We start from the raw sequence: 25,261 nt of genomic DNA, 5'->3' as shown, positions 1-25,261 counted from the left end.
GAAACAACTGCAGAAAATCTTCTTACATAATAATCTTCAGCACAATCAGTTTCAGATTTCGCATAGTTTATTTACAAAATGGTCTGATAAAACATCCCCTCCATACTTACAGCTCTCTGCCACAATACACACGTTGATTTTAGCAATGTTTAATAGCACCATTAGAATATTATTTAAAATCAGGAAGGATCTTGTTGCAGTTACAATGATTCACAATCTTTTACATCCATGGACGAAGTAACTTTGAGCACACTAGGACTGTTTGCAGTTCCACAGTACAGATTCCTGGGTTCACACAAGGCATTTTCAGAATTACCAGTTATGCACGGTACCCATATAGTCAGTAGCTACTATAAGAATCTTCGAGCCACAAAGTTTAGACTTCCACCATATTTGTATAAAGTTATCTCCATATCGTTTTCAAACAAGGCAATCACGCTGAATACTTTTCCAGTGCTTGTCTTCAAAACAAAAGCAAAAAAGAGAGACCAATTAAGAGTTTTGCTTTCACTTCCCCTTGCTTACTCTCAGTTAACATTCTAACCCCAACTTTTGTGGAACACAAGCAAATTCAACCTGCTTATCTGCCACTGCAGATCCGTGACACAGCTGGGAACAGAATGGAGGCTTATTTTACTGCACAGTTTAGATCCAGCTGGGAGCATGCTACGTACCTACTGATAACAAAGAAAAAGCCTTTCCCTAAGATGGCACAAAGTATGTTATTATGGGTATACGGTTCCTTTACACAGAATGGAAAGCTGAAGCCTCTCTCAAATAGTCGCACCTTTGTCTTTAAAAGAGCCTGAATGAGAGACGAGACTCAATTCTACCCTAATACAGTGCCCATGAGGGGGGAAACAATGCCCAAAAGAACAATCAAGAATTTGAGGTTGCATAAAATGTTGCATAGAAAGAACATGTGTATATGTACTTTCGGAAACTTCAATAGCCATGACAAACTTCAGGCAAGACTATAAGCTTACTTTCAGAGAGAATTAAGTTTTGTTTTTTCCTGCTTTCAATCATCAGGATTAACTTTTCTTTCTGTGCTTTCAATTGTCAGTACATTCAACAGAGAAATTAAAAAAAATTGCAAAGATACCTTAATATCCAAAGTCATTCTGGGCGACAGCTCTGGAGGGAACAATATAGAAAATTGCTCTCTGCCAGTGAGACCCAAAGTACTTGGATTTTCCCCAGGAAGAAACTGAAGTGGAGCTATGCCAATTCCAATCAACTGACTTTTATGAACCTTCTCATAGCTTTCAGCTAGGACAGCTTTAACACCCTGCAAAAATACAAGTGATTTGGTATTTCAGTACAGGAGTCAGAGTGAAATGCACAAGTAAGCTTCAAATACATGTTATGTCCAAAACCTTGCGATTCAAACTGAAGAGTAAAGAGATGCTTTGTAGGAGTCCTGTAAGTAAGGAGGTAACATCTTTCAGCTTTACAGCTAGATGAAAGCAAATAAGCCAGAGTAGGCCCATACAGCATGAAACAGAGTTTTATGACAGTGAGCATGCTGTAGTTAGCAGGCAGAAAATCCCAGACGGAATGTAGTTGCTTCCATTACTCCACATGAATAGAAGGCTGACTCAGAATATATTCTGAATATTACTGGAAATTAGTCTCTGATAGCTAGATACTCAATAGCCCACAGAGACCAAATAGAGGTCAGCACTAGATAAATGTCTAATTTATCTCAAAGTCTGGAGTCTAAGATGGTAAGTTACATGATTAGGAAATTCAGATTTATTCTGACTTAGTGATTCTCTTCTATGAGGATTCTAGCAAAGAAATTTTTGAGAAGTCTTTAAAAACATAATGTGGTATTATATTCAAGATTGAGGACAGTTTCTAAACACATTCATGCCCAAAACTATAATGTGTTTTTAGGTATTTCCAGAAAAAACAAAAACACACCCCAAAACCAAACAAACCAGCAGTACCAGTAAAAAAGGCCCTTTTGCAGCCCAGTCTCTTGAGCTACCCAGTCCATACTTCTTTCCTGCTAGAATAATTACAGGGATGCCTTCTTTCTGGTACAACTCCGCTGCTTCAAACACATCTAGCTGTGGAATAACAAAGTGAAATAGTTTGAGTTCTAAATCCGTATCACAATTTCAGAGTAGCTATGCAAACAAATGTTTTTTTACCGTTTGTCCTGATGGGAAGTGAATTGTTTTAGGAGCTGGTTTTCCTATGAATTTATTCAGAAGCTTGATATTTGCAAAGGTGCCTCTTGTCATCACAGCATCATTACCCCTTCGAGCTCCATAAGAGTTGAATTCACGAGGTGTGAGTCTAGAATAACAAGAATATTTAAAAGGGAATCGGTTATTTTGAAGATTATCTGGTTTAAAATGATATTATGATTTTTATAATAATTATTGCAGCATCTCTAAGTTTTCAGCGCAAGATGTAAAGAACTATTCATCCAATAAATGTAACTGTTATAAATCATGAACAAAGTGTGTAAATCATTGCTAGATTATTCATGAGGAAAGCTGCAATTTTAAATTCATTTTCTATAACTTCATTATAAAGTGCTATGAGCAGTATGGTACTTACAGAAGATTTATGGGGTGACTGTTCTAGGAAACAAGCCTGTTTATTAATCCTCTTACCTCTACCAGCATATATATTAACAAGCATTGTACCAAAATGAGAGCTTTACTCCTAAACCAAACGACCACCCTGGGATTGAAGGCCCATTAATTCTTTCTTTCTCGTAATACTACTCATTCAGACTGAATGCAATAGTTAGAAAGAAGCGTCCACACCACAGGCTATTTTTTTATGCTTCACTGATACTGTAATAATACACTTTTGCAATATAACGCAACAATACAATTTCCAAAATATTCAGCAGAGGTGTGACACTGAATAGCTCAGCACCGCATTGTGTTCTGTGTCTTTTCAGAATTTCAGTGGAGGTGAAAGGCATCCCCTAGTGCTGTAGGATGCTCACTGATGCAGAGGTAAGTTAGAGCACCAGTTGCATTCATTTATAAAACTAGGCTTCATTTTTTTAAAACTATGTATGTTTCTAGAGCTTCTGATCTGTTCTGTGCATCTATCTGATCGTTCCTGAGGCCAATGACAGTAACAGTGACTAACCTCACATTAACAGAAGATCAGTCACCTGATTTGTAAATTGGTAAATTGTTTTTGCTTTGGCATGCATTTGGCAGCAGACAATACTGTAACGACAGCTATGAGAACGAGTTCCTTAGGGGTATGGCTCAGCTGCTTGTTGTAACCTTACACAGAGAGTGCAAGAAAGGCGATTACTGGGATTGCAAGACAGGTGATTACTTATAAATGCCAGTAACAGTTACTGTTTTGCTTATCCATGTATAATCTCCACGTTATGCAGACAGGCATTTATAAAGGAAAGCGACAGTGCCGATCAATTATTTAGCATGTGGAGCAGTCCTCTGATATAATTAGAGCTGTTTAATATGAAAAGTCCTTACCCTTTGTTGGTCAGATACTTAGCAGCAGCACTACTCCTTGCAATGCTTCCAGCAGGGGATATGTGATCGGTAGTTACAGAATCTCCCAGATGGAGCAAGACATGGGCATTTTCAATCGGTTGTGGTGAAACCGGTTCTTTGGCCTAAAAGGGAAGGGGCAGGGAGGGGAGGGAACAACAGCAACAAAAAAATAAGAAACAGATTTTTCTTCCAAGATCCTCAGAGACGTAAAACATAACTCCAGTATATGAAAGCACATTGATGTTCAGCCTCCACTCATTCCAGAGATACAAACAGTATTTAAAAGATTGAGGAATATTAGCGATGATCAAATTTGTTACTTAAACATCAAAGCTTTACTGGAATAGCTATTCCTTTACTTAAACGTAATGCATATAATCTGGTGGATAGATCCAATGTACTTACAAGTTTATCAAAAAAGGAAGGACATCTGATATAAGTAGATTTTAAATCCCAGGGAAATAAAGTTGACTCAGGTGCTTCCAGTAAATTCCATCGTTTGTTTCCTTTCTACAAAAAAGAAAGTTAACAAAAAAGAACAGAGAAATTGGTTTATAATCTGTTTACATTCTGAAACCAAAGTTTTACTGGTGATTTGCCTTTTAATTTCTATTATATACTACAAGTTACCTTATTGGATATTACTTAAGAATCACTATTTAATGCAAGTATCTATCTCAGTTAAGTCCTCCTTCACAGTAACGGAAATAACTGACAAACCAATCATATTCAACTGGAAGATATTATAAAGCTACAGTGAAATGCAATCTTTAATGTGGAACAAAAGATCATTCTTACCTCCATTTTTTCTTTCAGTTCCTTAAACATGGATGATATCACACACTCTTCCTCCACTGTGTGAAGTTCTCGTCGGGTGGGCCAAATATCTCGTAAGTAAATACTTTTGCCATTAAAGCCAGTGCCTGAGTAAGATTTTAAACAGAAGGGTAATTTTGAAGAATAAAATATTAGACTTTATATTTATATTAGAATATAAATATGTATATATTCAGGTCTTCAGAAATGGTACCAGACATGCAAAGAATTTAATCAGTTAAGTGGATGCTTTGCTTTAGCTATGAGCAACACTAAATATGACTGTGCTTTCTCTTCAAATGTACTGGTTTTGTATGCTGAAGTGCATGTGAAGAAACCTCTTCTACGTATGCATTAGATGCAGAAAATAAGACGTAAGGAAATACTTACCTAAAGGCTCAGTTTCAAAGTCTATTCTAACAGTGCCCGCAATAGCATAAGCAACTACTAGCGGTGGAGAAGCAAGGTAGTTGGCACGGACACAGTCACAGAGACGTCCTTCAAAGTTCTTTGTTCCAGACAATACTCCACAGGCAATTATATCACCCTGAAAGGCAGACCCACATATATTTTTCTAGGACTTTGTGGTACTTCAACAACTTGTGCTATTTTTTGTTGACTAAGTCAGATGTGCTTTTAGCATTCCACTTCAAATATTTATTCTAACACTTCAATTTAAAGGCATTTTGTTCTCCCCCACTACCCTTCCCTCCTTCTCACTCTTGACCCTCTGATATGTTCTCCAGTCACTTCAGTGAACTCCTCTCCTGACTGTTTTTTCTTGTATTTTTCTTCTGCTTCACAGGAAAAAAATACTGCAGCTGTTCAGATACTGCTGGTTAAAAAAAAAATCACTCGAGCACATAGCTCTTTAAACCCCTCCTCTTCATTTGTGATACAAAATCTACACACTGCATCCTCCATAAGATTAGATCCTATGTATTTATCTTGTAATTTATATCTGTATGCTACAAATACTATTTATTATGTTTATTTTACATAGCAATGAATTACCATGATCTCCCTCTGACATGCAGATGTGCAAAAATGTCATGCAAAGTCCAAACCGACAATAAAGTATATCTTGCACAGATTACTGTATTTCTTGATGACTTAACTGGGTGAGAACTATATTTCTGTATTCAACGAGCCTTAGAGCTTTACCTGTTTTATTGCATTCCTGATGGCTTCTGGCAAGGGGGCAGTGTTTCCCACACAGGTTGAACACCCATAACCGACAACCTCAAACCTACATTGGAAAAAACCAATGAAGTAGCTCATTAAATGATCACAAGCAATTTCTTAGCAAAACAGCTTTTTCTTTTATTAACAATCACTACAAAGATTTTTTTTTTTCCTCTGACAATTAGACTTTTTAGGAAGTGAACATCGCACTGATGCAAGCAGGAAGATACAAGGTAACATTTTTGTAATCGATCAAGGCAAGTCAAATAAAATATCTCAAGATGTTCTTAGTTCCGTAAGTAATGGCAAAGCAAAGGCAGTAACATTCCTCACAGAGCACAGCTGGGCACTGTTACAGAATTATGAACATAATCTAATTGTTATTGCTGCAAAGCAACCAAAACCATGCTAAACAACCCAGGACAGCAGCAACGTTAAGAAAAGACTAATACAGACTGTCCTGACAAATTTACATCCAGCTTCCACTTTTAAAATATATAAACAAGTGCATCCTGTCTTATAAGACATTTACAATTAAGTAGATCGCTACTGAAAAAATAGAGCTCAGATGAGGTAGACATCTACACATAATAAATTGTAAGGTGGGAATAAAAAGGAGTAAAATACAACTTTAAGTCAGCAAGTTAAAATGACAATCTAGTAAGTTAAGAACTAGTGAACCCAAAATGAAGAGCAACCATATTTATCAACCCCCTGTGTACTATTATCCTAAAATGACAAACAAAGTAGGAGTCACAACTTACCCAAGCTTACTGAGGTACGGTAATACTCCACTTGAACTGAGGTAATGTGTAACCATTCCACTGCCTGGTGATAAACTTGTTCTTATGTAGGGCTTAACCACTAGGCCAGCTTCAACAGCTTTTTTGGCCAGGAGTCCTATGGGAATTAAAAAAAAAAAAGAAAAAAGAGACAGCTTATGTTTTGTATATCCCTTAAAAGAACATCTATATGATGCTACCTTAGTTAAATTAAGAATAAAAAAAAAAAACACCAAAAAACCAGAGGATGAGTAGACCTTCAGTTTATTAAATTATTAAAGCAACTACTTGCCTAAATAAAGTTTTTTAACTCATAACAATATCATTCAGGTTTTTGTTCCCATTCCTATAATGTAGATGCCCATTTTCTGTAAGAAAAATCTCTTTCCCATGTTCTAGCTGGCAGTGCAAATTCATTTTTTCTTCTTCTGATACAGGCCACGCAGCCTCAAAGGGCAACTTGCCTTGGCCACAGAGGACCTCAAAAGAAGAGAGCAAGGTCTGGGAGAGGATTAACTGTTCTGGGAAAATTGTATGCAGCTCGCGAAGGTACGGCACAAACTCCTTAACTAGTGGCTAACGCACAGAACAATTGTTCAACAATATGGACTTTCTTTCCAGACTCTGCAGCTCACTACAGTTCAAGCTACCATCATCCAGGACGGAGTCAAAGCTAAGCCCGCCTCCTGTATCAATTGTGTCGCTATGTGCATCCACCTGAATAGAGCCCTAAAACTGGTTACCTGTTGAGATACTACCAAATGTAAATATTTTATAATTACCATCATTAATACTGCTTTACGACACAAATTTTGAGATTGTATTATTGAAAAGTAACTTTCATTATATAACCTTCAGAACATACAACAAGTTTAAGGCTAAAAGTTCAGACTTTGAAACCTTTAGGTCAAGACATTGCAAAGAACCCACAAAAGTGAAGGTGAAGGCTGTGTAAACATGGGAGCACCATTAAGATCAAGTTAGTTGTCACTAGTCACAACATACCTGCAGCAAGCATGACAGATGGATTACAATTATTTGTACAGCTGATTACTGCAGCAATGACAATGCAGCCGTGAGATAGCTTGTATTCGTTTCCTTCATACTGAACAGGTACAATGTCATTCTGTTTCTCAACTGCGATCTGAAACCCTTTAACACCAGACTAGATGACAAAAATACATGTTAGCAGTTGTTATAGTACAGAAAGTATGACATTACAGTAAGACCAAGTGAACCCTCATTTTAAAATAATACTCAGCTGTCCCATTAGGAACCCTTGAACAGATTTTAAAAGCAGCCCTCAGTTCACGCCTCCATATATACAGTGGTCTCATCCCTCTTTCTTCATAAGTGCTTTAACTTTGCAACATTTGTGAACAAATGCCAGTCAAAAAGCATGGTTGATCCCACGCTCATTTCCTGCTATACATGAAAGAACAATCCCTTACGAGTACATGTCTAATTCTATACAATATTTGTTTCTGAATTAGAAGCATACCCAAGATTTTAACTGGACGAGGATTATAACTAAAAGCAGACTAGGTCCATTAAGATTTCACACCCTCCAGCTCTTCAGCACTTAGTCATCCTCCAGAGGTCCCTTTCAACATCAACCATTCTGTGATCCATGATCAGTTATGATTTCTCCCTCTAGCACAACTGATCATTCTGTATTATACACCCCATTACAAGCCAGAAATGCTAAAACCAACAGAAATGATTTTTACAGAGTGTCTAAGTGTAAATGTTTCTAATACTCTTGCCAGTCTTCAATGATAAACACTAAAAATGAAGATGCATTCCTGTATTAGCTGCATTCTTAGATACCCATGCATATTCCTAACCAAAAATAACACCTTCAGAGTAAAAACATTTCCTCTGTGAAGTCAAGTTAAGCTGCAAGCAAAAATCACTTGCTAAGTTAAGAACTTAGAACATGATTAGCTACAAATCTGGGAAGTCCTTCTGCATCTCCTTTAAGATATGATGAGTTTTCTTTTCTTATGGTAATTTTGTTTTGGAAATTAAGTAGAATACAGCTGTTTAGAAAACTCTGAAAACGAGAAAATGTTTCCCAAGCTTATGCTATTTACTACTTAACTTGAAGTTTTCCCTCCCTAGCAATATAAACTGTGAAAGTAAGGATTTTTAGAAGTTCATGTTCCTGACAAACACACCTATGATTTACGAGCTAGTACCTTCGGGACACAAGAATGTAACTGGATAAGCTTTTTATATAGTAGTAAAGAGAGCTCAGCAGGTATGCAAGGAATAAATAACATAACATTCATTCACATAGATTATAGGAAGTACCTTTTGAACAATACATCAGTTGTACAAACCTTTTCATTTAAGCAGGCTTGGAAGTCACTTTTCATGTTATTAATAGCCACTCTATCTTGGGACCTCTTGGGGCCACTGACATATGGAATTATAGAACTTAGACTAATTTGCACTACCTAAAAAAAAGAAACAAAGAAAAAAGCACGCATTATCAATCCTAGCCCAACATTACATTGAATATACTCTTGAGACATCCAGGACCTCTTTTGTTTAAAATTTGAATGTTCTGAGACATAAAAACTCTGGGCTTCCATTTTCAAGACTGCCCACTGTAAAAGGCTATTCATCTTATTCAAAGTGTTTTAACATTATCCCTAGCTTTCTACCATCCAATAAGACTGACCTGATCACTCGGGAGTGACAGGAAATCAGTATCTGTTAGCTGACATGAACATTATTGTACTTCCCTTCTTTCCCCCACCCCCTCTATATTTTGCAAACATACTCTGCTTCTCAAAATCATTGAGTTAATAAATGCAACCTTTATTAAAGCAATGAAAATTACAGCAGGAGACAAAATTGTTAAATCATCAGTAGTTATTTATTATGAGAATCAAACATACAGAAACAAGTCATTTCAAGCATACCTGGGAATACTCAGGTTCTCTGGAAGAACTCTCATCATTTCTAAATAACTTCACAGCTTTAAGATACGCTTCCATGACCTCAAGCTTGGCCTTGTCAAAACCTTAGCAAGGTTATTTCAAACATGAGAAAAGTCACATTAAAAGAATAAAATAAAACATAACACAGAATTCTCAAATTAAGACTGTTTCAAGCACATCAAATTTATCCTTGAACATCCAAAGTACTTTTTTTCCAAGGCACACCACTTCCATACCCCAACCTCCAGGAGCTTTTCAGGAATAACACACGAATGAAAATACTTCTTTTAATTTTTTTTTTTTTAATTAGCTTGACTTCCCTTCTTATATCAAGAAACAAAATAAGCTGTTCCAACTCTAGCAGTTGTAACTCTGATGAAAATTTACAGATTTGTCCCTGAAGTTCATAAAGCTTTTCTCTATTAAGATTTGCTTGTTTAATACACATCATGTGCTTAGTTGGTAATAGCCAGTATTACTGGCTACTGTTAGAAAATGTTTCATTTGCTCTGCACTGACCAGACAAAACATGTTTGTTATTAAATTAAAAAAGTTTAACTGTTATTTAGAAGTGACAGATTTCGGTGTCAGAAAGGCTTACTAATGTGAGTGAGCTTTTTTTGATATCTGTTACCCTGTGGCTTTGTCTATTTGCAGTAGGTTCATAAGGAATTGGCATTCTTCTAGCTTAGCTTGAAATGTCAGCGAAATAATGCTCTTCAAAGGAAAAAAAAAAATCATTGTGAAAAAAATCCAAAACGTGTTGTGATTTGTTTTGCAGTTTCACTTATTTCTAGTAATCATTTTAGATTTTGATTTTGTAGGGAATCTACAGGTGGTTAAAGGATTCATTTCATATCAAGATGACTTATATTCCATACACTTTTCAAAATATAAGCAAGAATTTTCTTAATACTTTTCTTTTTCATAGGTAAACCTTTTAAGGGTTTCAAAAACAAGGACTCTGGATGTTGAAAAATAACATGATGTTAGTAAATCAGGTATCAGACAAATGAACCAGACTGGACACAAACCTCAAGGGCAAGTCAGCTATCCACATGCCAGCATTGTGCATACAAAAACTACAGCTGCACTTAAATACATGGGATACATGGAGAAAAAACAGGCCACAAGAAAACATCCGTGCCAATACAGCAGGTAAATAACTTAGACCCAAATGCCACATACTAAGTGTCCCACAACACTAGCCAACAGTAAATATGTATGGTACAGTTTTTGTGGTAGGTATTACTCAGATGCATGAGATTCTACAGGATAAAAGTTGTAGCCAAGTATATCCCATGACACAGCCTGTTACTGTACAGCAGAATTTTATACATTAAATCCACGTCAGAACTCTGCAGAAAATCGCTGTTTAAGAACTATGGAGTTTTAAGCAAAAAACGTATTGCCACGTATCTAAAACACTATTACAATGAATCACTATTTTAATTTCATCTTTACCTGTATGCTTTAAGTGCTTCAATGTCACATTATCAACAGGGAAAAAGCTCAGAATAGCACCATATTCAGGACACATATTTGCTATTGTGGTTCGGTCTGCTACAGACAGCTGGGAAACTCCACTCCCAAAAAACTCAACGAATTTTCCAGCGACATCAGCTTGCCTAAGATGCTGTTTAAAAGAACGCACAACAACAACATTTGTTATGTGAAGAGGTACAATGCAAGCAATGTGTGTTGCAACAATTCGCAATTAGCAAGTCACGAACGTTTAAAACAAAAAGCTGAATCCTTAAGGCCCACGTTTGCAAAAAAAAAAAAACACAGCCCCATTAACATACTGGGTTCTAAAAATCTGCACTGGAAGTTGACGTAATAAAACACACATCCATCTGCAAATGAGTTCTTCAGATTTCCTAGTCAATAACACGCTTCTTAAAGCATCATGCCAGAAAGAAGAACCTATTATCAAAGCAATCACAGCTCTTCAATGCTTTGACATAGCTCTTCACCTACCACAACAGTGACAGTTTGTGCCACCCCAGCAAAACCCCGTCTTCAGAAAATACATTCTTGAGTTATACCAGCTTACAACCACAGACAGGCCTTGTGTCTTGCAGGAGTATTTTAGAACAAAAAGGGTATCCAGAAAAAGTTGCTGAGCTAGAGAGGAAGCCTACGTGCTGTCAGCAGGAGAAAAAAGGAACACAGGGCTTCTCTCCCCTGCCCCAACCCTGCACGCATACTTTTTTTTTTTTTAATTATTTTTTAGTGAAAGAAGGCCTGTAAATAAACCACTATAGAGGGAAAAGAAAAAAAAACCACTACTTTGGAGGACTATTAAATAAAAACAGTTAGAGATTATTTATATCTTTCTGCACTGCCATGATTAAAGGTATACTAAAAATATCCCCAACATTTAATTCAGTTCTCAAACACCACTGGTAGAACTTGCAACAAACTCTGCTTTGTTGAAAAAGTTACTTACCTTTGTAATGCTTAGAACAATATCTATGGATGTAGCAAGCGGGCTGGCTGTGCCTGTCAGTTCACACCCAACCACCTCAGGCAAAGTGAGAGTAACCGGCATCCCCAGCATCACTGCTTCTGTTTCAATCCCCCCAACACCTGGAAGGAGAATATTAGGTTGCTTTTCACCAGTTTAAGTAACCGGCACTGAATATTTTGAGGTCCTAAAATCTAACAAAACCCTTCCTATTAAGGCTATAGCAAGAAATGCAGAAGTTCTCTGTTAAATATTTGTACATGAAAAATAAAATCAAGCAGACTACTGCTGAAGTTAGACTTCACAGTCAACCAGAAAATATTTTGTATCTAAAATTAACTTTCCGAGAGAAGAAGAAACCTTCATACAAATTTTATACTGCATGTACAAACAGCACTTATTTGAGTATCAATTGGGTTTTGGCTATTTTCTCTTTAAATTACAAAAAGCAGTTTCTCGATGGAAAGAAATGTTAGTTGAGATTACTTTTAGACAAAAACAACTCTGAAGTATAATTCAATAGAGTTTGTTATGCTTGAGATAGAAATATCCAGTGGGAAGAAAGTATTTCTCATTAATGCTTCAGCATGCCTTTCAAATGCTATCAAGTTATTCTTAGCATACTTACCCCAGCCCAAGATACCCAAGCCATTTACCATGGTTGTATGAGAATCTGTGCCAACCACGCTATCTGGATATAGGAAATCTTTAACTTCAAAAACAACTCTTGACAAATATTCCAAGTTAACTTGGTGCGCCATTCCAGTCTCAGGTGGAATTATGGAAATATTCTTGAAAACCTTTGAACTCCACTGTAATTTTTCCAAAATGAGAAAAAAAGAGTTGCATTTGCTCAGAGGTATATTCAATTCTTAGAACATAACTAAAATGACAAAACTAATATGCAATAAAACAGTACTTGCTATTATGCAAGTGGCTTTTGCTCATTTGTCAATTTGTCAAGAGCTACGTGATCCCCTTGGATTCTACACATTCTTATCATTAACAAAACCATTCATTCAATTCCTGCTGAAGGCTGAATCAATAATTCATACCTACCTTTCAAAAGCAGGGCTGGATAATTCTTTTTACCTTCCACTTCACACAACTGATTTCAAGCACAGCTAAAACTAGTATACAGACAACAGAACCTAAGCACTTGTATTTATATCAGAATTTAGTTTAGGTTTTACACTCTGGATGAGACTGAAGATACAATTTAGAAAAGTGTCTTGCTACATGCAAACTCAGGATGCTAGATTTTAAAAAGCTAATGTGGAAACTTGTAACAAGATTCAGCTTGACAGTTTCCCTCTTTAATAACGTAAAAGCTAATTCACAACTTTCAGAAAGAAACCTCCTAGTCTACCCATCTGAAGAGATTTTTAGATCATTGCATCAGATTCTTAAACGATGTTAAATTAGTGGATGAAGATTAAATACCAATGTTGCAGATCCCTGGCTAGCAATGTTCACCACACAAGGCTTCCATTAAACACAAGTTTACCAGCACTGCTGCCTAGTTTGAGAGCAGCAGTGTCTCAACACCAGCTTCTGTTCAATGCTTCCAACTTCAGTAATATTTGTAACAGAAATATGGATAAATGAACCTTTTATCCAGAAACTCATTGTGACCTAAGGCACTGAGCTCATTAAGAAGCATTAAAAAGACTAATGCTTCATAAATATCTACTTTGTCCACTGCCTTCACACCGATAAGAACCAAATCAAACAGTATAAACTTTTTCAAGTTAGAATTACAAAAAATTATCTCCCCTTTCAGCAACACCTAGATTTAGAACCTCTGCTCCTAACAATTTTTAGATTTAAAGTCATAAACCATGTTATTAGCCGATTTTCTGCTCCCATATTAAATTCAGAATTGAGAGTCTGACATTTCCAAACAATTACATTTAATTTATCATCTAAACCTGAACACTGGTAGACAAATGGAGCAAGGTCTTGAAACAACAAAAACACAACACAACACAAAGCCCACAGTTACACAGACATACCTTAAAAAATTGAAGCCTCTCTCTGTTTCTGCCAAATTCCATCTCTTGATTTTTCAATACTGTCTCAGGCCTAGGAAGATACCAAGTTTACATGCACTGTCATAATTTATTTCAAATTACAGAAGAACAAGTTGTTATTTTTGCTTGTTTGATGAAAGACTCCTTTAAGCCTGCAGCAAAATTTGAAGTGGTTTATTAGAACAAAGGTAATTCATTCCTTCCAGCAAGCTTTCTGTAAACAGTGAAAAATAACTGGTTTCATCTGTGCTGCTGCTTGAGAACATGTTTATTCTAGGTATAGTTTGCCTAAAGCATTTCATCTCAAAAATACTCATTTTAAGAGATCTATTCCCAGCATGTAACTACAATACACAGAAGCTTTTTTCCCCTGATCAGTATTCTTACAGGTTGCACACCTCAAAATTCAGTTACGGTAAAGAACCAAGGTGTTCACTACTTCATATAAAAAACACTCTCCGTGTTCAGTACTAGACCTTTAGCAGCTGCGTAGAACATCAGGGCAATTGTAACTATCCTCCATTTCTGTATTTTTTGCCTCCAAGATATAATTTTTTCTTCACAAGTACTTATCAGTACAGTCTCATAAAATGAACCATCTTTTCTTAATAAGTGTTTTCTATTAAGATACTGATATTCATTATAAAGGAGTAATCCACAATTTAAGAGGAATAATCTCTGCTTTGAGAAGGTGGACAAGGGAGGGAACACACTTGCTTTGTACCAGGAAGGAAGGAAGTCCTCAATTCTCTAGAGGTATATTTTACATCGTGACCCTTCCCTTTCTTCTCTGCAGTGTCAGAAGGTTAGCCGCTATACTGCTTTGCAAAGCCCCGAGGGATACTCATCATTCACACCACAGCTTAATAAATACCACTGCTGTTTTGCTGCCAGAAACATCAATATTGCTGAAAACATCACTAATTCTGCATCCCTACACCTGTACTGAGCAGGAATATTTGCATATCTATAAAATTACCAAGACAATCAGCATTATATCGCTGTGGGATACAGATTTGATCAGCTTTTAAATTCTACGCCTGTCCATCACAGGAAGATAGGGATCTGAACAGTCCATCAGACAAAAGAGGTGGCAGCGGAAAGAGGAGGATGATGACATGTAATTGTCATAGATGGAATTGTATATAATGATCCATTAATAATACTGAAAATCTGGAAAAGGGAGATCGATGAGGTTGCCCTAGGCCATTACATACAGGCAGGATATACACTGAGTATCAATGCAATGACAGATGGACTGTGAGATTCATAGAAGCTGGGGGATGATGTATAGGCTAGTTCTTAGTTCTTCTTCAAGAGCCAGAGACTTTTGGAAAGTTCTCACAGAAAAACTAAAATTTACTTTTAGAAATAAATCAATGCTTCATTGATTTATTCATTGAGGTTTACTTTGTAACATATAGAGGATTGCTCCTATGCTTTGTTGTTCTTGTAAAGAAATGAGGGAAGTCTCAAACTTTAATGTAAAAATCACAGCCATGAGTCACACGGTTGGCCATCTGCACTCTGTTTAGTAAAGCCCTTCTTGTCAAAAAAAAAAAAATATTGTAGACTAATTCAAACCTGCTACACCAGACCTTCTTCTAGATGCTGAAACCTCTCTATGGCACATGTACAGAAGGGTACAGAAGAGTACAGCACGGGCGGGCGAAACACGCACGGGGGGAGAACCAGCGAACCATGTGGGGGAGGGGGGAACACAAGAAAAAAATGTTTAGGAAGAAAAACCACATCTCTATGAACTGTCACAGGCAGTGCTTAACAACATAGGAGGGTGCAAATACTTTAAGAAAGGAAGCTTTCATACTCAGGGACCGGCTGAAGGTGGAAGGGACAGAGGATAGGCGTGTTCTCAATCTGCGCAGAAAACGGTCCCGAGTTGCGACTGGAATCTCCGGCGCTACACGGCCCCTTGCAGGCAGTCTGACCCCTGCAAGGCAGCTTCCGAGGCTGTGCTTTAAGAGGTGAAAGCTTTGCCATCGGCTTCTGTGAATCACCACCTCCAGGATTTGGAGCATTCTGTATTGCACTGTAACATTAAATAGAGGAATAATTTAGACATTAGGAATTCTGCTCTTTTTTTTTTTTCTCTTTGTTTTTTGCAATCCCTTCAACAGATTATAAAATATTATCTGAAAAAAATAGTTATTTTACTACAACACTGTTGCAAAGTAAAATACCACTGGATAAGCTTAGTTAAGTAATGTAGCATGGTAATAAGTGAACAGAACTGGATTGTCTGAAAGATTAACACCAGATAAACAACCCCTTCAGTTTGTTCACAACAGACCAGAAGTCTTTATAAACGATGTTGCAAAGGCTAAACTCAGGGTTTTAAACTTCAAAGTTGTGGGTAGAGCCTCATTCAAGTGATGGACTTGCTGAACATGTTTCTTTTTTTAAGACAGTGCTGTACATGTTCTGTTAAATCCACAGAGGAATGATTACAGACAGCTTTCTCAAGAAAAGAAACATAACTTTATTATTTAGTTTGGCTTTTTATAAAAATTCTCAAAGGCTCAGATAAATTTTATACACTATTCAAGTCAGTCAGAAGTAAGACAGAAAAGTTGGGTTTTTTTTTAAAAATAAGGTCCATATAGCACACTACCCTCTATTTGTACAATATTCAGTCTTTGCATGAGAGCAAAGAAAGCTTGTTGTGAAGAATGAATGACTTTTTACTTCTCAGTATTTACCAAATCATGGATTTGTAATTAAAGCCACTGCTTGCTTCTGCTTTAGTAGAAGGATACTTAGTTACCGAATTGCAGGATATTGCATTGCTTCAGAGGATACCTAGTCTAAATCCCAACTTAGTCCATGAGCCTCTGATCAGCAGATGGAAGCTATATAAAAGCACCACAAACCATCGTGTAGGGAAGGGTTTCTTATCATAGGCCAGCAGCTGCTGAGATCCTGTAAGCTTTCCAAAAGTGAAACTACAGAAGCCCGATTTATCATTACAAAGCAGCATGTTGAGACCTCTTGCCAACACTTGGTCTTTCTGATAATTTTAGGCTAGCCTAATTGCAATTCAATCAGCTGTCCCTCCAGACACAAGAACGGACTGACCACAGAACTGAAACAACACATATGCAACACAACAAATCATTTGTAGCTGCTTGCTCTTCACTCTTCTAATACTAACCAAACCGAAATCCTCTATGTATTTGGAAGGTCTACAGAAATGACTACAAACATGTCCATTTGACTACAGACTTTTTCCCCATGAGCTTTTAAAATTCCCAAAGGGCTTGCGCAATTTACACAATTCTGCGTGAGTTTGAAAGGCTCCATGATGGAGGGGCGGGGGAGAAAGTGGAGGGGAGCTGCATTATTTACTTAGTGTTTACTTCAGCAAACACTGAATAAAATGCGAGTTTTTCCTCGTTTGCAGTATTTTTTTGCTTTTCTAGCAAAAGGCAGCCTCAGGCTGTTTTCATCACGTTACTGCCCATCAGAAAAGGAAAACCAGGCTGTCAGTTTTCCAGTCCCAATACTTTTCCAGACTCCAGACTCCTACAATACACTTCTCTCTGCAAATATATGCAGCCTTTTTTAATCTGTTGTAAAATCCAGGCCCATTTGGGGAAGGAAAAAAAAAAAAAAAAAATCAATCGTAAGCTATGGGCTGAAATGACAGTCTTTCAATATGTCCAGTAAGGTTGCGAGCTGTTTCTCTGGAGCTGTGACAAGGCAGTCATGTTTAAAAAAAAGTTTTGTTTAATATTAACAGTAAAAACAGGGCAAAGCAAAATTACGAACTCCCTCTGCCTCACTGTCTTAAGACATCATCTTCTGGAAACCATGACAGATCCAATTATTTCAGCAATCTCTTGCACAGAATTTGGGTTCAAATTCTCACAACCGTTCTTTCTCTCTTTCAAGAGTGTTCTTTTATCCGTTTTTATCCAGCCCTCTTTCAGATACCACCAGGTCTAGTTTCACGGATCCAAGACCAAAGTGAATCCATACTTCAGTATCAGACAAAAACGTATGGTTTGTCAAAAAAATGAAGTACGTTACCATTTGCTGAAATCAATCTGCAGAGAATGGTCAACAGTGAGATCAGTTGGGCAGGCAGGATTGACTTTCACAGGATCTCCTCCAGCATTTCTCACAGCTTCCCTCATGGCAGCAAAATCCACCATTGCTGGAATTCCACTAACAGACGGAAAAACAAAGTAGTATAATAACATGGGACATTAACTCACTAAAACATACAAGCTTCTTTTTACTTTTAACTTTATTTAAGTCTAGATCTACCTAAGTTTTGTTTCAGATAATAAACCCCTACTATTCTATTCTCTAAATGTTAAAGAACTTGAAACATTTTTAAAAGTTAATGGAGTTGGTACTCATTCACAAGAAGCAACAGCATGTTTGAAGATAACACACCAAACAACAACATAGGAACATCTCAAAGAAGAGAATTACATTTCTCTTTTGTCCAGCTATGCTTCTGAAGTGTGATGGTACTTTACTACAAAACTAATTTTTAGATACTTATTACCTATGCAAACAATGCTTGTACTATACATTTTAATACCTTAGCATGTATTATTACTCTTCTTACAGGGACAGCCATTTCTGAAGCTCATAGCATTTTACAAAAATATTCTTGTTGCTATTACATAGATATGTGTACCTGAGGTAGAAAACTGAGAGGACAATGTTTATATAACACAGTACTATATAAATCTTCCTGACTTTGCTTGCTAAGCAGAAGTTACCTCATTTTTATTATTAATATCACAATTCCTTTTTTTAATTATCTCACTTCTTGATAAATATATAGTTAATGAGTCAGCAAAACAGCTTAAATTTAATATTTGCAAATAGCTGAAGGACTGCTCTTTTAGCTATGCCATAATCAAATCACAAAGAAAGTTAATATCCTAAGAGACTTCTTTTTAAATATGTGTATTATTCATGGATTCAACTGGATTACGTATACTTGTAGAGTAAGCAATATTTAATCTTCAGTTATCTCAAGCAAGAATTGTATATATTTCAATGAACCATCAGCCACCTGGCTACAGCCAAAATGTCACCACTTCCATTTGTGTTTTGGCTCTTATCCTGTGAAGTGTTCCTTGTAGGCCAACAGCTTCAGCCTGGCCAACCTGCACTAAAACCGGGTACCCTATGGAACAACTCCTATCCTTGCATCACATGTAATTATCACGAGGAATCTAAATCTACTGGATGGCAGAAGCAGTGCACAGGTTTCCATTGAGAAAAAGATACTTCAGTATCAAAAGGCTAGGTACTATTTGTTTTCAAGCCAAAGAATTGTACACACAACTTGGTGAGTTTACACAGATTATTTCAGTATTTTTGGCGCACACACTTACGTAAAGTCTTGAAGAACAACTCTGGCAGGACAGAAGGGCACTTCAACATTATTCTGCTTTGTCTTCCAGTCTAAGATGTTCATAGCATCTGTTTCTTTCACTAAGAAGCCATCACAGTTACGGATACTGGATTCAAACAACACTCGTATGGAATAAGGCAGAGTATCTAGGGTAAAGCAAATTAACTGACTTAATTAGTGCAACGCCTTCAGGTTATGTAGTTTTTGAAAAATTACAATCTCACATTTCTAAGGAATTCCACTTTGCTAGGGATTGGAAGGATGAGAGCTACAGGAACCTCACTCTCCAGTTGCCTTTGGGTTTGATCTTCATTACACAATATGGAACAGTGAGTTGCATAATGTATACATTGCAGAAGATGAGTTATCATATGGGATTTGAATGGAAGATACCAATGGCTTGACCGCACTGTGTTAAGACAGTGACATTTAAGAAGGTATGCTATGCTGGCAGGAGAGAGATGCAAGGAATCCAGAGTTGGGATTACTGATCAGAGTGGGTGAAAAGCAACAACAATTAGAATATTCAAAAATAAAAAACTGTGAATTTTGCCATTTCATTGCTTGAGATATCAAGCCAAAAGCATCCAATGCCATAATATTTCCTTTTTTTTTTTTTAAATAAACAGTGATATGAAGACCAGAAACTATTCTGCCATGTGCCCCAAAATTAAATACATTTCATAAAATATAAAGAATAACAACATACACTAAATACAACTTTAGTTAGTTTGTTACCGATCTGGATTAAAGGTATTGACTAGAAGCAGCTTTCTGGCACAAAAAAATTTAGGGAACTGGAAATGAGAATGAAAAAAGTTGGGGGAGAAGAAAGAAGCAGATGCCACTATTCACTGCGAACAAAAAAATCAAGATTAATTCACATTTCTCCCCAAATCCCATTATTTTCAGCACCACTCAAGCAAGCAAATGACTTTATGAGAACAGTGAGAAATATAAAAAAAAGCTAGTTGGAAGAAGAGGGTGAAACAGTTAAGTTCAGGCTTTAACAAAAAAGTTAAATTTGGTGGTCTCAACCTAATCCAGACATTTGTCCACAAACTATTAATATAGGATTTGACTCTGTTCTCATTGTGTGTCTTTCTCCGATATTATCATTGTTGTCTAATTAGACAAGCCACTCAAAATAATATAAGAATGTCATCAAAAACATGTCTAATCAGCTGTAATGCCACCACGCACTTTATTTAAAAGCCAAATTACCAGAAGAAAATGGTTTTGCTTTTTCTTGGATTACAAGTAATATGCAGTGCATCCTTACAGTGATAAACCTAACTGTCCAGGGGGCTGCTTAGCAGCCATCAGCTATGGAGAAGCGACTGCTTCTCTCTATTAGGCACTAGCAAGCTCACACCTGCAACACTGTCTGTAGTTTTGGGCCTCCCAGGATACAGGAGATCTCAAGAAATGAGATCACATCCAGAAGCGAAGGGCCTTCTATGACGGTTATGGGTCTGCTGTACCTGACACACAGCAGCAGTTGGGAGGCCTGGGTTTGCTCACCCTGAGAAGAGAAAGCTAAGTGAGCTAACTGTAGTTGTCCACAACCTAATAGGAACTGCGGAGAAGGTGAGGCCTGTCTTCTCAGAAGTGCACAGTGAAAGGACAAAAAAAGTCACAAGGTGCAGGAAGGGACACTGTGACTGGATACAAGGAAAAAAAAGTTCACCGGGAGGGTGGTTAAGCACAGGATTGAGGGAAGCGGTGGAATCTCCATCCTCCGAGATTTGCAGAGCACAGCTGAGAAAGGCTCTCCAAGTTAGCTCTAGTCCCAGCAAGAGGCTGGACTAGATCTCCAGATGCCCCCTCTGCCCTAAATCATTCTGAGCTCTTTCTAGCTATCGTTTTCCCCATAACTGAATACTATTTTAAACACTAGAAAATCAGATTCTCCCTAGCAAATTGGCAAATAAATCAATTAACATTTACATTGTAATCTGATTAATTCAAACAGGCACTTATTGTCAGATTATAGTCAGAAGCCCCAAGGCAGAGGGCAAACAGGTAAAACCAAAAATTAATATTCTAGCAACAAATGCAATGAGCAACTCCAGATGCTGGATTTGCTATCAGTGCTGTCCCACACTGTGCCTAGATTTTATTTAATATCTTGCTCATATGTAGTTAATATGAGGCTTCCAACTTCTGCACAGAAGTTTCCATTGGAAGACAAAGGCACTCTTAGACTAGTCTATTTAGACTCCTTCTCCGAATATCTTCGGGAATATCCTCTGCTGCTCCAAGGTTTATCAGAAAGTAGTATCTTCTGTTTATATTTCCACTTGTGTCATGAGGCTTTTCAAAAAACTGCTCTAGAACTGACTGGTTTTGTCACTACCATACTACTGCTTCTTCCTGAACAAAGGCTCAAACAGAAGCATTCTACCTCCTTCTTACGTGCCTATCTGAAAGATTAACTTCATTATTACAAGTAGTAGAAATTTGCAAGAGCACACAGCTGTTGCACAAAAGTTTCAGCAGCCATTGTGCACTAGCTCCCCTTTCCCCTTCAAGCCACAGGGGAGTAATTACTGCTGTCAAATATGAGTTTAAAGTGAAAAATCCACTGGTCATTTTTTAGTGAAGAAACACATCGCGAATTCTGTGAATATAGGAGAGTAATTCAGACCTTGCAAAACTGAAAAAAAAATCCCAAATATGTTTAGTATGTATCTCAGGCAAGTATTTTAGGAGTTTAACATGAAAGCAAAGGGAGAGAATAATGAAAGTGTGTTTTGATTATCTGCAAGAGTAAAGCCTATTCCAGCTGACACTGATCTATAGCTTTCTCCATCTGCATGTATTCCCCTCCCCCATTACATGTGCACATACTTTTTATTTTTCAAAAGGCACCCAGACACAGAGACCCAATAGAAGTCTTTTTGGCACATATCACTTAGTGTTATATTACACACTAATGACATGCTGAGATTGAGCAATTGTATGAACACCACAAAACCTCATCTTTCTGTAGCAATTGCAGTAGAAGCTATGTTCTAGTAAACACATAGTTACCGACCATCTGAAGTTGCTGGTAAGGTGAAACTAGAACACCAAGAAGTAGTACAAAATTACAGTAAAAACTATACTTATTTTTGAAGTACCACATAGCAGTTCTCTGTCACTTCATTTTTTCCCAAAAGAGAAATTATTCTGATTTGAAGTATTGCTGAAAACTCCAGCAGCACCTATACTTCCTTCCTTACTGAAAAAAAGCTACATGAAGTATTACCCCCCACCAACTTCATAAAGCAATAACAGATTGGAAAATTATAAGCTTTCAAATACACCTATTAAGAATTCACATATTCACAACTACATCTCCTAACATTTTACAGCAGTAAGTGGTGCATGTTTACTGCTGGTACCATCCTTATTACAAACAACTAAAAAGTATCATTACCATACTTGGCGCCTCCAAGTTTTGAGACATTGTAGAACTTCTTTTGTGGATAGCTTCCTAATGCTTCAATTACGGTCTGGTAAGGGCTTCCTGGGGAAAAAAAAAAACCAAAAAAAAACATTACAGCCGTAAAAGAATGGAAGGTTTGAGCACTGATAGAGGACTCATAAGAACACCTTTTTATTTCTGATTTTACCAAAAACAATGTTCCTCTAGGACTGTAAGTAAATCATAATATAGAAAGGTTTCTAAATGGATTGAGACACCTAATGATGTAGATGTGTGACTAAGATGAATTTTAAAAATAATAATAGGTATATACAGGTCATGCAAGTAATCAGCATAGTCTCACACCTGAATACATTTGACCTTTATTGTCTCAGTTTACCATCTACAAAACAGGATAAATGCACCTCACCAACTCAGATAAGAGATACAGGTCTTAATACAGTAGAAAACATAAAGCATTAAGTGCTGGGCTAATGACAAGCAAACAAGAGACAAAAATAAACCTCATAACAGCTATCAAGCAGAGAGAATAAAAAACTTCTTAAGAGAAGTGGTGGTTCACAAAAGGAACGTTTTAATTCAATCACTAGCAAACTAAAGGGACAGTGCCAAAGATACACCCCCTCAGGCCTAAAGAACTTCGTATAGTAAAAGTTTAAGGAAATAAAATCTATTTTTACAAACAGCAGGGAAAATGGTGTTAGTTCTGACATCACTGAGCTGCTCCTGTGAGCACAAATACCAAACGCTGGATCTGCAGCAGAATCCTTACCCTTTGTTTGCTATTTGCTTTGATCTTAATACACGACAGTTACACTTGCATTGCAAAGCAAATGCTACATCATCAACAGCTAACAAAAACTGCGTCACTCGAACATCCAAACAATTAACATCACCCCCCAAATTAAGCCGAGTACCGTTTAGGCCTCAGCCCAACGAGCAGGCACCTTTATGGGCACGACATCCCTCGCTCGCCGCGGCGTTTGCAGCAGAGGGAACCGAAAGAGGGACAAAAATGGTTGTCAGGAATAACGGGAGGCCCGGCGGGACAGGCTTACAGCCGCGGTCAGGCGCCCCGGGCAGCCGCCGGCGAGCGGGCGGGCCCCGAAGCCGGCCCCACCGCCGCCGAGAACAAAGCGCCTCCCGCGGCGGGGGCAGCCGCCGCCGGGGGCGGTAACGGGCCCGGGCGGGGGGCGGCGGGTGCCCCAGAGCAGCGGGGGGCCGCCCGCTCCCGCCCGCCGCAGGCCCGGGTCAGCGCTCCCGCACAAAGAGCCGCCGGCGGCCCCGCAACGGCGCCGGGAGGGAGAGGACAGCGGGGCAGGAGACGCGAACCGCCTCGCGCCGCCTCACACCGCCGGGGGCCGCGGTCGGGCCGGGCCGGCCTCGCTCCGCTCCGCCGCCGGCCGGTGCGAGGGGGCGAGGCGATGGCCCAGGCCGCGGGGGTCCCGCCGGGTGGGGCAGCGGCGGCGCCCGAGGCCGGAGGCAGCGCCGCGGCCGGCGGCGGCCCCGCTCCCACTGACCTGGCCTGACAGGGTCCATCGCTGGCGACCATATTAGCTCTGCGGGGAGGGGAGCGGGGGGCCGGGGGGAGCTGGCCCGGGCGGGGCGGCCCCAGCTCTCGCGAGACCGCGCCTAGCGCCGCGAGACCGCGGGCGCTAGGCGCGGTCTCGCGAGAGCTGGGGCCGCCCCGCCCAGGCCTCCGGCCGCTCGCGAGACCCGCCGTGGCGCAGCGGAGAAAAGGGCAGGAGAGCTCGCGAGGCTTTGCGGAGAGGGCGGAAGTAGCCGAGTGCGGGGAAACCGCCTGCTCTCGCGATGCTTGTGAGGCCATGACGAAGGCATCGGGGGCGGAGCTGCCCTCCGGGGAAGCGCTTCCAGCCAGGGGCGCCTGCGGCCCCTGCGCGAGCGTGGCCGCGGGCACCGCCTATTGGCCGCCGCCTCGGGCACGTGCGGCCCCACGTGACGTGGCTGCGGCTCGCGCGGCGGGGCGGGGCGGGGCGGGGCTTCAGTCGGCCCGTGCCAGCCTAACGGTCCCTCGGGCAGCGGGCGCCGCCGGGGCCTCCCGTGCCCGCGGGCCTTGTCTGCCCGTCCCAGGTGAGGCTGAGGCCCGCGGAGCCGGGGCGCCTGCACCCAGACCCTGAGCTTGTAGGGGCCCAGTGAGGCCCGGGCGATGGTCCCAGGGTTTCACAGCAGCCGGCGCCAGCCGTGCCCCTCTCCCTAGCTGCACAACGCCTTCCCTCCCACCAGCAGCGAGTGGCCCCCCGCGCTGGAGCAGGCTGCAGCCCTGGCGGAGGGGCTCTTCCAGAGGCATTTGGGGCTTGCAGTGGGTTAAAGCATTGTAACAAGGCTGTAACGCCTTGCACAAGAGGAACATGGTTAGGCTGAAGCTGCACCAAGGATAGCCCGTTCCCTTCGCAGCACTTACCAGAGTGCCCCGCAGACACGTGGGACTGTTGCAGCAGCGCTCCAGAACTCGGGTTACATTGCTCCTTGCTGCAGTTCATCACGTTCTTACCTTCCACTGCTAAGTGGCATAGGATGGCCTATAAGGAAATAAACAAGTACTAGCAAACCTCTCCCAGGGCAGAGCATTGAACTCCCCCCGAGCTGATTCCTGATGCAGAGCATTAATGTTACCACAGCCCACACTGGAAAGAGTGGAAAGGCCTGTTGTCGGCATTCTGTCA

The 25,261-nt window shown here is 39.5% G+C and overlaps 1 protein-coding gene and 1 long non-coding RNA gene across 6 annotated transcripts; one reads left to right on the top strand and one right to left on the bottom strand.

Annotated features, from left to right (window-relative positions):
• Positions 1 to 133: 133 nt before the first annotated feature.
• On the bottom strand, positions 134 to 24,185 carry IREB2 (iron responsive element binding protein 2). 5 transcript variants are annotated; one of them, XM_075160385.1, is made up of 22 exons: positions 24,098 to 24,185; positions 22,569 to 22,658; positions 19,125 to 19,290; positions 17,794 to 17,931; positions 15,549 to 15,793; positions 13,726 to 13,795; positions 12,339 to 12,522; positions 11,693 to 11,832; positions 10,705 to 10,876; positions 9,223 to 9,323; positions 8,635 to 8,751; positions 7,295 to 7,454; positions 6,272 to 6,407; positions 5,487 to 5,571; positions 4,713 to 4,869; positions 4,305 to 4,429; positions 3,912 to 4,016; positions 3,486 to 3,628; positions 2,163 to 2,310; positions 1,956 to 2,078; positions 1,106 to 1,291; positions 134 to 461 (listed from the first exon to the last, which is right to left on the bottom strand). In XM_075160385.1, exons 6-22 carry the CDS (start codon positions 13,765 to 13,767, stop codon positions 351 to 353), a joined length of 2,235 nt encoding a protein of 744 aa, XP_075016486.1. In that variant the 5' UTR covers positions 13,768 to 13,795; positions 15,549 to 15,793; positions 17,794 to 17,931; positions 19,125 to 19,290; positions 22,569 to 22,658; positions 24,098 to 24,185; the 3' UTR covers positions 134 to 350. The 5 variants fall into 5 exon arrangements, 4 of the variants coding, with proteins under 4 accessions (XP_075016486.1, XP_075016483.1, XP_075016485.1 ...); XM_075160382.1 differs by having other exon boundaries at positions 15,572 to 15,793; positions 24,098 to 24,179; XM_075160384.1 differs by lacking the exon at positions 24,098 to 24,185 and adding an exon at positions 23,495 to 23,564 and having other exon boundaries at positions 15,572 to 15,793.
• Positions 5,569 to 12,524, top strand: LOC142086826 (uncharacterized). The gene is made up of 2 exons (XR_012675260.1): positions 5,569 to 5,740; positions 6,727 to 12,524. It is a non-coding gene; the product is annotated as an uncharacterized LOC142086826 (long non-coding RNA).
• Positions 24,186 to 25,261: the final 1,076 nt, after the last annotated feature.

Source organism: Calonectris borealis, chromosome 11 (assembly GCF_964195595.1).
Source record: "Calonectris borealis chromosome 11, bCalBor7.hap1.2, whole genome shotgun sequence".
In the NCBI taxonomy this organism is placed as follows: Eukaryota; Metazoa; Chordata; class Aves; order Procellariiformes; family Procellariidae; genus Calonectris; species Calonectris borealis.
The sequence above is the reverse complement of the archived record's forward strand: the minus strand, read 5'-3'. Positions and strand labels throughout refer to the sequence as shown.